Genomic DNA, 12,417 nt, shown 5'->3' with positions numbered 1-12,417 from the left:
ACTTCATTCCTGTTGGGTTTTTTTGTGACGGTTTTGAAGTCAGTTATTCTTGCCTCTCAACGGTTCTTCATACCTTGTCCGCCGCTGGGTTTGCCGACGGACTAGTGCCAGCTGACTCAGGGAGGACAGACGGGCAAGCTAGCTCTAACCGCTAACTAATGAGGAGCATTAGTTGGAGAGCTTGTCGCCCCCACTTTTTCGGATCAGATCATCTTTCTCTGGCTTTTGCGCAGAGGGAGGCTATAGCATCGATAAAGCTTGTGACCGACATCGATTTGACATCTGGAGAGAACAGAGAGAGGGTCGTCGTTCCAGCTATCCATAGTTTTAATTCGTTTCCCGGTTTCGACTTCGAAAAAGGCTCCTACGGTGCAAGCAACCGACGGGCATAGTGCAGGCAGTTTAGGAACCGGAATTGGGATTGGAACCCTGGTTCCTGCTTATCCCGCTTGGCGTCATATTCGGCTGGGGCGTCCCGTATAGCGATATACATATATCCAGATCCTTTAATTACCAAGGCTACTCGAATATAGTCGATATTCTTCTTTATATTTACCCATCCTTTATTTCGTCGGCTGGGTCCACGTCGACAGGCAGATAGACACTGAACAGGCTAGAACTGGTCCAATCGGGTGGGAGTGGGTTATTCGACATTCGAATTCAGACGTCTGTCCATCCATCTATCATCAGTCTGCCAAACCACTTACCAACCTAGACATTGGGTTGGTTAGCTAGTTACGTAGCGAAGCAGTTAATTGTTACTTACCTGTTAATCAACTAGTTCCATCAGTTGTTTCTGGCGATAGAGATATTGGTATCGTTGGTGGTGGTTTTGCATGTTTGAGCGTCAAACGAGCCGGTTGACGTCCTAATCGGGCCCGCTCACTTTTTATCAGTCGCCCGGCCATCGCAAAACCTTCCCTTCTCCAATCCAACCTTCGTCATCGCCCTGTCACATCACCATCACCGTCATCACGGCCTTCGGCTTCAGCTTCATCACCTTACATATCTCCAAACCCCATCGCCACTGTCCTTTCCTCGCATTATCTCCCCAAGATATAACTCCTTTCCCTTATCGCGACTGCCCTTTCCTGCGATTAGAACCAGCAAGCATCCCGCCATTCCTCCCTGCCAATTTACGCGACGGAGTGGGAAATCCGACCCAGGAACTTGTCCATTCCCAATCACGACCTCTCCCATCCCCCTCACCTTCCCCCCAAATCTCGCTACAGAATCCGCCATCGTCCTTATCTCCACACCCCTGGGTCTGTCGCGCGACCATTCGAGGGAAATTCCCGGTTTGGGGCTGACACATCCATCGTCGTCGCCTTCTTCGCCACTATTACTATCAGAACCCATATACTTATTTACATATCCTCCCGCGCCATAAGCCCATCACTTCCCGCCCCGCACGTGCAATACCAGCCTTGAGGGTGTGTACAAACACAAGAAAAAGAGTGTGTCATTGTGTAACAAAGACCATCCTTCCGTCTTTCTCTCTCTCCGTCTCTCTCCTTCCGTCTCTTCTACCCCTCCGTCTCTCTCCGTCTCTCTCACACACCTTGTCCAATCTTTTTTTTTTTTTTTTTTCGCTCTTCCCTTCAAAGCAGCGATATTAAACTCTCCGTCGTTCGGAGGGGTATAACACCAAAAAAAAACAACCAGGTCCCGGCAGTGAGGTACAACGACAGCCACGTCTTTTTTTCCGATAGCTAGCGACCTGCTCGCCACATCCAACCGATCTCGACGACGTTATCTGCCAGTGTGCTTCTTAGACTAAACGTCAAATCGCGCAATAAATTCCAACCATCCTATCATCGATACATCGCAAGCGGGGTAGAGAAGGGGACTTGTTGTTTTGGGGTTCTCAAAGCATTTTTAAAGCCACAGAAAAGGGAATAGAGCGAACGGAAGCAGAGCGGCTTGGACACTGAATTCGTGCACATAATTGATATCACTCTTCTAACCTTCTTCAGCTGGACCCTGACAGCCTTACCGCCCCTTTAAAGCGATAACAAAAACGACGCCATCCTTTCCGGTCCATCCCTTTCGCCTCTTTCACGACGTTGCTTCGCATTAACCTTAACCACCTTCCATAAAAGCGGATCTTACTCTTTATCATTTCGACAAACTCCCAACGGCATTTTTTATTTATTTTTGGGATCCGTTCTGATAATAGAATTATCAGTACTTTCACGGCTCGATTATGGCACTGGTTGTGCCGAACCCGCCGACACAACCGCGACGAGTCAAGGTTTACGAGCTACGGAATAATGATTGGTTCGATAGGGGGACTGGGTATTGCACAGGGCAGGTGTTGAATGTAGGTGGTGACCTTTTCTATCTATCTGGAGTTAATTAGGGAACGGGGACGCATTGGTGATCACGCAACAATACGACGGAGTGGCTAATGGAGGATTTCTTGTACCAATAGGACGAGCCGCATATACAAGTCAAGTCGGAGGAGGAAGAGGATCGGTTGCTATTGGAGACGAGGATAGTCAAGGATGATGGGTATCAGAAGCAACAAGGTTGGATCTCAAACTTTTTGGCTGCCTCGAGGATGATGGAAGGATCTTGCTAACGATGGTATTTGATGAGCTTCAGAGACCCTGATAGTATGGACGGAACCTAATGGAACGGATATGGCCTTGAGCTTCCAGGAGCCCGAAGGTTGTGCTGCGATATGGTTGGTCTTTTGACAGTTCGAGGGACTTCTGTGGAATCCCAATGATAAAATTGTGGGGCTAAGATGGTTGTTTACAGGGACTTCGTGAGCCATGTTCAGAATAGGATAATGTCACTATCCAGTGCTGGTAAGCCTCGATGCTACGCGAATTTGGAGGGCGAAGTGTTTAAAAAGCTAACTCCGTGAGGGGCTACAGATGACATACTCTCCGACGATAATGAAGCTCTACTGTATTCGGTTAAGCTCCCCAAGCCGGAATTAAGTATTCTCGCCAATATCGAAAACATGATGCATACCCTGACGATAAATGCGGCTGGAAGAGACTCGCTGGCAAAATTCATTATTAATGATGACTACATACCGAAACTCGTGCCGCTGCTGGATACGGCGGAGGATATGGAGATGCTGCCGGAGCTGTTCTCGTTGTGTCGGATCATGAAAATAATAATATTGCTGAATGATTCCACGATAATAGAGTACATCGTTACAGATGAGGTTGTGATGGGGGTTGTTGGTATCTTAGAATGTGAGCCAATATGATGAACTGTCCGGAAGGGAATCGGCCTAGATACTAACTTCGAATGTAGATGATCCCGACTTCCCGACACACAAAGCCAATCACCGGACGTATCTTTCTGACGATACTAGATTTAAGGAAGTGGTGACGATTGATAACCCGGATATCAAGAAGAAAATACATCAAACATATCGACTACAATACCTCAAAGACGTCGTCCTAGCTAGGATACTTGACGACCCAACTTTCTCCGTCCTCAACTCCCTCATCTTCTTCAACCAAGTCGACATCGTCCAGCACCTCCAAACCAACGGCGTCTTCCTAAAGGCTCTCTTCGAGCTATTCTCCTCGGACCCCCTCCCGCCTGAGGATAAACAACGACGGAAACATGGCGTTCAGTTTCTACAGCAATGCTCGGCTATAGCGAAGAACTTGCAAGGACCTAGCAGATCACAGTTATACGCCAACTTTATCCAACACGGCCTATTCAACGTCATAGACTATGCGCTTCAAAACGACGACCCTGCCACTCGGATTGCCGGGACAGAAATCTTGGTCTGCATGATCGATAATGATCCGCTTATGATGCGGAATTTTATCTTCAAGCAGATACAAGAGGAAACGAAGCCATTGACTGATACGTTGATTGAACTGCTGTTATCAGAACAAGACATGGGCGTTAAGTCCCAAGTTGCAGATGCAATTAAAGTGTTACTTGACCCTAATCAGGTGCAACCGCTGGAAGGGATCGCAAAAATGAGCGAGATGATGAATGTGGTTGGAAATGCGACAAGACGGCCGCCCGGAGCGGAGGAAGGACCGACGGAAGTGTTTTTTACAAGTTTCTACGATAGGAGTGCGAAAAAGTTATTTAAACCACTGTCGGATCTGGAGGGGAGGACGATAGGTATGATACCTTCCTTGAGGTGCGGGAAGTACTTTTTTTTGTGTGTCCTGGGCTAACTACTCACCGTCGGGATGGTTTTAGAGTCGTTATCACTTCACGAATCAGCACTGTATACCCATTTGCTCGAGCTTTTGTGTTTCTTCGTCCGGCATCATTTGTTTCGAAATAAGTATTTCATACTCAGCGAGAACATTGCGCCGAGGGTTGCGCAGTTACTGACTGCTAGTGAAAAGTTTGTGCAACTTTGTAGGTTCTCCTATTCTTATGAAGGCCTTGTATTAGAATCTGGAAGACTGACAGTTATTTCGAACAGCTGCGTTAAAATTCTTTAGAGCATGCGTCCAACTCAATGATGAGTTTTATAACCGCCAGCTTATCAAGAATAAGTTGCTGGAGCCGATACTGAACATTGTGATCGAGACGATGCCAAAAGATAATCTCTTGAATTCGGCGTGTCTGGAATTCTTCGAGTTCATCAAGCGGGTGTGTATTCTTTCCTTTCGTCCGTTCGGATTCTGAAGAGACTGCTAATCGTAGTGTAGGAAGGGATTAAACTCCTCATCAACCACCTCGTTGAGCAATACCGCGAGAAACTCGCAGAGATCACTTATGTTGATACTTTCTCGTCGCTGGTTATCAAGTATGATCAAATACATGATACTACCGTGCCGTTCTCGGCAGATGAGGAAGTCGGTACTCGTAGCGCGGCCAATGGCGGGAAACGATGGGAAGGTCTAAAGGATCTCGATGCCGCCGAGGAGGAATACTTTAACGGCTCAGATGATGAGGATGAAGTTGAATATTCGGCGGTGGAGAATAGTGGCAAGAGGATTAAGACAGGTGGGAAGACACCCGCTTCCGCAGCTGGATCAAGCCTGGCTGGGGGTAAGAGTTTGGTGGACTATCCGGACGATGATGAAGATGTGTTTATGGATACTACGGCGGATGTGAACGGAGAGACGTCGAAAGATAGTAGTTCGGCAGGCGACGAGGCTGGTGGGATTGAGAATTTGAATATTGCTAGTAGGGCAAGTAGTGTTGATGCGAATGGGGAAGAGGCTGCTGCTACAACCGCCGCCGCCGCCGCTGCTGGAAGTACGACTCCGACACCAGCTTCGGGGACGGACGATCATGTCATGACTGGTTCGTTACCGCCCACGCCGGATCGGTTGAGCGAAAAGCGGAGAAGAGAGGAAGAAGCAGAAGACGATGGGATGGAACGGTTGTTAAGGAGTACGAAGAAGAGGAGCCCAAGCATGAGCAAGAAAGGGAGTGCGGTGGTATCCGCTGTTACGCCTGCGGCTGGTGCGGCTGGAAAAAAGATTTCTATCAGCTTTGCTAGCAAAGGCGAGAACGGGAAGAAGAGGGAGAAGGAGAAGGAGAAGGAGAAGACGGAAAGGGGGGCAGAGAAGGGTGAGGAGTAAATATATACTTCCTTTCCCTGGGGTTGTTTTTTCCTTGCTGGATCCTTCGGTTTGTTCCTTTCGGTTTCTTTCCCTTACTCTTGGGTTCTGGGATTGGGATATTTTGGACCGGAACGAGCAGTATACATTCACACGGCGCAAACATCCTCTTCTCCTCCCTTTTCCTCCTCTTCATTGTCACCTTCTCTTCCCCCTTTGCTTTATTCTCCCCCTCTTTCGGCTCCTGTGGAACGCCGTCCTATACCAAACCCTTAGACTGAAGGGACCTTTCCTGGTTTCTTATCTTGCATTTTTGGTTGTTTTATTTCTTCCTCTTATAGTACTTTTTCTTACTTTATACTGGCACCAAACGGCCTCTGAAAGACGGGCATTGCGATCATGGCGTTTGTTTATGTCTTTTTTTTCTTTCTACTTTTTTCCTTAGCCATATTTCATTTTTTGTAGCCCTTTTTTATATACTCTTTCTTCCATCGGGTCAGCTTTCCCCCCCCCTCTTTTTGGGGGAGTACGTATACCTTTTCTCCTTCTTCTATTCTCCGATGGAGGTTTTCTCTGTGTGTGGTTTGGTGATACGAAGGAGGGCGGGGTAGGGCTACGGAAGCCTTTTACTTATGGCGGAGAAAGCGAGCGGCTGTTGTTATTTTTGTATGTGGATATACAAAGATGAATATACGCTTAGGTGTTCGCATGGAGTAAATATATAATTTCGTGAGCGAAAAGATTAATATCATGAGTTAGAAAAGGCGCGGCTGGCGGCCAAAGATTTATTCACAAGGTATCTTCATGTTAACCTGATTGTAGTATATACAAAGTCCCCAGCGATAGGACCGTAAATAATATCCGAGAATACTCCGATAAAAAAAACCGATAAAAAAAAAAAAAGCGAGCCTGCCTCTCCTCGAATACATTAAAGATATATCCCGATCACACCACCCTGGTAGGAATCTTATTGATCCCCCTCTTCCGATCCTCAGCCGGAACACCATACCTATACCCCACGGCTGCAGCATTAGCAGGCTTAAGCCTAAACCTAAACCTCTCCGTCTCCACCACCTTTGCCGCCCCCAACCTCTTCTCCCTCCTCTCCCTCTTCGCCTTAGCCTCCTCGGCCTCTCTCTGCTCACGTTCAGTTTCAATCTTAATCATTTCCTGAACTTCGACACCAGCCTGTTTCATCCTTTCTACTTCGATGAGTTCGCTATGTGGCATTCTTATATCCGCTGGCAGGATACCTAGTGCTTCTGCGGCATCTTTACGGTTGAAGGGTAAGGATTCGGGAACGGCGAGGAAGAGTTGGTTGTTTGTTGCCGGGTGGATTCGTAGGTCGGTTATGGATTCATGCTGGGGGAAGGGGGTGTATTGTGTTACTGGCATCATTGCGTGGACACATTTTTGCATTTCGGTGCAGAGGGGGCGGTTCTGAGGGAGGAGGGGGCCGTCAGTATGTTTTTTTGGGAGAAGGGGGTGGGAGGTTTGGGGGAGGATTTGGGGGAAGCGAATCAGACTGTTGGGACCCATAGTTTATAACCATGTGTTTTGGTGTCTTATAGACTAATCGAATTTATTTATATGGACTCATCATATTCGCTTGGTGATATAAAAATAGAGGGGATAGAGGGATCTATAAAGAAGAAAATGGGAATATCATACCTGTTCAATCCACCTCTTCTCAATCTCCTTCAACCTAATCACCGCCGCAACCCTCTCGAGCTCACAATTCAACTCCGCCGAAATCCTCTTAACCGATCTATCCGCCTTCATCCTCAAATATATTTGTTCTCTAAACTCCGTGGAAATCACCGGGTGGACTTTAAACGACGGATTCGAAGGGAATGGCGCATATTCCGCCCTTTTCCTTGCAAGATCCCAATCGATTGCTCCCATCTTCGCTTGTTTTCTTGATACACCCTTTTCTCGCTTTTTGACGAGTAGAGATTCTGGGGCGCTTTTTGGGAGGGGGGTCGGTTGGTAGACCATGTAAACGGGGATGTTGTTCGTGGGAGAGGGGACGTTGTAACGTCCGCCGAATTTGGACATCCATTCGATGAAGCCGTTGCGGGTTCCGGGGGTCTTTTCGAAACGGGCGCGACGGTAGGAAGGTTCGGAGGTGGAGAAGTTACGACATGATGAGGAGGAGGAGGAGGAGGAGGTGGTGTAAATGTGGTAGGAGGGGAGGAGGTATGGGAGGAGAGGGGAGGAGGAGAAGGATTGAGGGATCGGGATCACATTGCTCGTGGAGGGGAGGCTTGAAGGCCGCAGCCGCGGTGGCATTGTCTTTTACGTGTGGTAAAAAGGCCCTTTGAGGCTCTTTTGGTGGACGGACGACGTCGATGGGTGAGGTTGATGTCGTCGACGGTGGGTGGAAGTGGGTTTGGAGGGTTTGGCTTTTTGAGGGAATGAAAATTTGAAGTTCCGGGCAGGCGGGAGGGGCCAATCAGAGGCGAGAGTGTTGGGGATGCCTGGCACGCAACGCAGAACTCACTTTTTTGGAAACTCAACCTCAGGCGGCTACTTCGCCTGGAATATCTGAACGGAATGCCAAAAATGTCTACCTACCATGGACGGGTATTGCTGTGACCGTGTTCACAAGTACTTACCAGCAAGTATAGGATGCGTCTATATAAGATTGCATAGCCACTCAAGCCCGTCGTACATCGTTCATGATCAACCACGAACGTTAACCTTTCGGCACGAGATGCCATACCTTCTCTAATCATGACATCTGTTAAACCAGGTCAAAGACAACTTACCGTCTAAATAAACAATCGAGCAATCTATCCCGGCCGTAGGCCATGCGATGCGGCTTCAAACAATCATGCATGAATTTTACATCTGACCGGTGGGCCCGTGGGGGAATGCCATAACCTTAATGGTCCTTTTCGCGAGCCCCAGGTGCCACGACATTTTACAACGTTTATAGTTTTAGTTTAGGCAGCTTTTTTCTTAAACGTCTCTGACGGCGGTGGGATATGCGGGATTCCGTGTATTTCGGAGGGTTTTATGTCTCATTGTTTGGAAGATATCGATGATAGGTAAGGTTTCCCCTTCTGTTCTTCGATGGGATTGACTAGTGCGGCTTTGAAGAAAAAAATTAAAAATAAATTCTGGACGAAACTTCTGTCACAGGGGAGCCCTGGCATATAAATAGTAGGTATCGATCGATTTTTATTTTTTTGTAGTTTAAATTTCGCCCGAGCATTTTGCATTCGCGATTTCTGTGGAGGTGTCTCAATCTGGGACGAAAGGCGAAATCTTTCAACTCTGGTAAATTATATCTAGGCTATCATATCATGCACCGTGACAGCATCAGAAATGGTCTCGTGGACCCCATGGTGCTGATCAACTACTATGCATCTTGGAAGATCTCGCAAAACGATCCGAATGCGCGACTTTTCATCATGCACCTCGAAAAGCGGATGAACATCAGAAAAAGACATCCTATAACACCTGTTAGGCCCTATGACGCCAGAAATCCTGTGTGGACACGCATGTCAGTTTTAGAATCCTTCAGACAAGGATAAATCGAACAATCGACACGTTTGAGAAACAAACCACCTCGAACTCGAACAAGGTCCGCTTCCTCTGTACTATCGTTGAATGTTTAGAACCCCAAGCGAACACATGCACAGCCGCAGAATCACTCGAACCGAAAAGTTCAAAAACCCCCATTGATGGCCATTACGTTGGACTTTTGCAATATAGCTCGGGTATTAGGTCCTAAAAGAGGTATCTTGAACGTCGATGATGTGCATCCTAAAAGAGGTCGTCATATACTACATATGTGTACTAGTTTATGTGACAAGGTGACATTGCATGCTACCTAGCCCGTGGGCACAAAAAATTGTGCATCTAGCGGTTCGAAGCTGCAGGTGCATCTCGGGTGTAGCGAAGAGGCGGACGCCACCGCATCCCGATAAATTTAAATCTCAATAGTCGTCTTTTGGTCAATCATCTAGCCTCAAATCTATGGCTTAAAAAAGTATTTCCCAAAAATACATTCGACGATTAAAACAAGGCTTTTATCAATCGTATCGACTTGTAAACTTTAGGAGGGGGGGGGGGGCGCCTAAGAAAGGCTGTAGTTGTAGCAGATCGTGCCAGGGTTTGATCGATTGAGGATTTCAGTTTCTGTCGGATCGCTCAGAAGATGTCGCGAGCATTTATAAACGGCTTCTGGATGCGAAAGGCAACAACATCCTTTCATTCATTGGCACTAGCGGCCAAGATCCGCTCTTGATGATAATAAGGCAAAGGTAACCAGAAGCACATACTTGCACACGGGCCAATTGTTTTCCAGCCTACGGCTTGGGGAAACAAAAAAGGTTTAAGGGCTGCAGCTCGAGTGTTTAAAAAATAAATCAGACGATTAAGAAACACCACCTCGGTGAAACCTTTTAAACATTTCTGCACAGTATTTACAAGGAACCATTTGGCTCCGGCTGGCCAGTTGGTACTATATTAAAGGAATCGGTTCACCTCCAATACCACCCAGAAGTTCCTTCTGGGCGTTCCTACTTTTCTCTTTTTTTCTTTTAATACTTTAGTCTTTCCCTACCGACGGAATATCTCACACTCCTTATTTAAACCTGAATGGCTTCACTAAACACATAAAAGCTTGTGTGCGGGTAGTCAGCCCTTGCATGCCGCTTCTAGACCTCAACTTTGTGCGGCACGCCATCCCCTTTTCGATCCACTCTCATTCGACGCAAAGAGAATATTCCAATATCACGGACACATATGCAAACTTTGCATTTTCAGCTTAGATTTCTAGTATAATTCTGGGCTAGCGTTATCACTCCTTACTTCGACTTCGAAAAGAGAACCGGTAGATCATTGTTCTCAGTGGTTGTGCGGAGTTTTTGAAATTTACTCGTTCTTTCATTTTTTTCATTCCTTCGTTCTTTATATATACATAAGTCTTGAGATATTAGAGCAGCGCAGGATGGCTTTCCAGGATATGCCCGTTGGGGCGAAATATGCGTATGGAATTATCTCTCCTTGCCTGATCGGTGTCTATAAACTAACAAATGTGTGTAGCTTAATCGGTGGCATAGCAGTGTTGATTACACTGCTTTTGATCCTGGGTCGTTTCCTCTGGGCGAGAAGAAGGTGAGCATCTACTCTTGACCTACGAATATAAAACTAAAGTCTAACAAAAATAACAGAAAACAACAAAGCTTCATGAACTCGCGGGACATGGACAAAAACATCGAAGAACCGATAATCAACGAAAAGAAACCCGAAATCTCAAACAGCCTCCCAACCCTCCCTCGAAACACCACCCAACTCCCCATAAGCGGTCCCGTAAGGCCTCAAGACGACGAAGACCATAAAGAAGAATACAGCCGCACAACAAGCTTAATGCCCCCGGCAGCCGCCGCAAAACCAATCAGCACAAGACCACATCCCTCCCAACTTCCATTAGCCGGAGCAAGGCTCCACCCATCCCGCGAAAGACAAGGATCGGTACACAGTGAATTCAGCAACGTCCCCACCGAATTCAACATTGCACAAAAATCTCCTCGACTACTTCCCCCGCAACAAGCAAGACACAGAAATAACAGCACTACCGAAGATTTCGCAGATACATATCTCCCCGTACCAATATCATCCCAACCACATTCGCAACCTAGAAGTATTACCCCTCCTTCGCCATCAGTCTACTCCCCAGGAATAGAAAGAGCACCATCACGAAGGCTACCCACAAATATAACCAGCCCCATCGACGTAATAACAAGTCCTATCACAAGTCCCAACGATGATTTATACGTCCGCGTTCCACGGCTATACCAACCTCCAAACATGGCATACGGAGAAGCAGAGCTTCCGTATTCCCCGCCTAAAAGGATCAAGCCGCACGGTAGCTATCAACCAGGTGGATCGCTTAGAAGAAAGAGATCGGTATCAATGCAGGACCCCTCCGCAATTCTTCGCATGAACTCAAACGCCAGCGGAGGCAGTATCAAACGGAAGAATAGTCGACGGGGTGGTGCGGGTGATAGAAATTCGACACAGAGTGAATGGATCGATACACTCACCGTTATTGATGATATAAATGAAGGTGATGGACCGGAGACACCGAAACGGATTTTATCACCGGCAACACAGAGGCAGTTGTTAATGCCTCGAAAAAGCACCGTGAAGAGAAATAGATCTACAAGGCAGGTTCCAAACCCGATACAGACATCGGCACCGTCGAGTAATACCTCGTGGAACAACTCGATTATTGCGGAACAAGCGGCTGCGATTAAATATAGCACGAAGAGGACTCGCAGCAAGTCACCGCCTAAGGATGGGAGGAAAAGTACAGAACAGTAGGGGGTATACAAGGAAATAAATAAATAAATAAATAAAATCGAATGGAAAAAAAATATAACGAGGATAGCAGCTAGTATATATCACAAGACGTGATGAACATCGTTTGGGAGCAAGACGTCTATCTGCTGTGTTTAATTATAATATCTCTACGTACACAGAGTTCTCATACAACTATTACGTTGATTTACGAAGGAGTTCGGAGACCTTCTTCCTGTATGATATCCGATACAAAAAAAAAAAGTGTTATAAAACAGGTATTGCTAGTTAGCTACGTAGCTATGGTATCTACAGACTAGTCCCGAGACGATCTATAGACCTCGAATTTATGCAACACGAATGTTAATCCGAATATATTGGAATGTTGTATTTTGAGGCAAATCGCCTAAAGAGATTGTGTTGCGGCCGCCAATCAGCTTGCAGGTTGCCACATATTGGTAGCTCGTCGAGGCAGTTAGAACCAATACCACACAGGTTACGAGCCCTCAAAACCAGAACCTCCAGATATCAAAAAACATGGAAAATAGCTAAAGGGAAACCTATTGCCGAATTTCATCCTTTTCTT

At 46.7% G+C, this 12,417-nt stretch overlaps 3 protein-coding genes across 3 annotated transcripts; 2 read left to right on the top strand and 1 right to left on the bottom strand.

Moving 5' to 3' along the window:
• Positions 1–2,206: 2,206 nt before the first annotated feature.
• On the top strand, positions 2,207–5,537 carry DFL_007019 (uncharacterized protein; the record flags this gene model as incomplete). The annotated part of the gene is made up of 9 exons (XM_067636535.1): positions 2,207–2,323; positions 2,435–2,531; positions 2,608–2,689; positions 2,767–2,816; positions 2,886–3,215; positions 3,277–4,113; positions 4,195–4,359; positions 4,427–4,596; positions 4,656–5,537. The coding sequence occupies 9 exons, from the start codon at positions 2,207–2,209 to the stop codon at positions 5,535–5,537; spliced, it is 2,730 nt and encodes a 909-aa protein (XP_067488141.1).
• Positions 5,538–6,461: 924 nt separating this feature from the next.
• DFL_007018 (mitochondrial 37S ribosomal protein mS45) lies at positions 6,462–7,808 on the bottom strand (the record flags this gene model as incomplete). The annotated part of the gene is made up of 2 exons (XM_067636534.1): positions 6,462–6,956; positions 7,188–7,808. The coding sequence occupies 2 exons, from the start codon at positions 7,806–7,808 to the stop codon at positions 6,462–6,464; spliced, it is 1,116 nt and encodes a 371-aa protein (XP_067488140.1).
• Positions 7,809–10,479: 2,671 nt separating this feature from the next.
• Positions 10,480–11,855, top strand: DFL_007017 (uncharacterized protein; the record flags this gene model as incomplete). The annotated part of the gene is made up of 3 exons (XM_067636533.1): positions 10,480–10,517; positions 10,575–10,646; positions 10,703–11,855. 3 exons carry the CDS (start codon positions 10,480–10,482, stop codon positions 11,853–11,855), a joined length of 1,263 nt encoding a protein of 420 aa, XP_067488139.1.
• Between the last annotated feature and the right edge of the window lie 562 nt (positions 11,856–12,417).

The sequence above is a fragment of the Arthrobotrys flagrans genome (assembly GCF_004000055.1).
Source record: "Arthrobotrys flagrans strain CBS H-5679 chromosome Unknown unitig_8, whole genome shotgun sequence".
Classification (NCBI taxonomy): Eukaryota; Fungi; Ascomycota; class Orbiliomycetes; order Orbiliales; family Orbiliaceae; genus Arthrobotrys; species Arthrobotrys flagrans.
The sequence above is the reverse complement of the archived record's forward strand: the minus strand, read 5'-3'. Positions and strand labels throughout refer to the sequence as shown.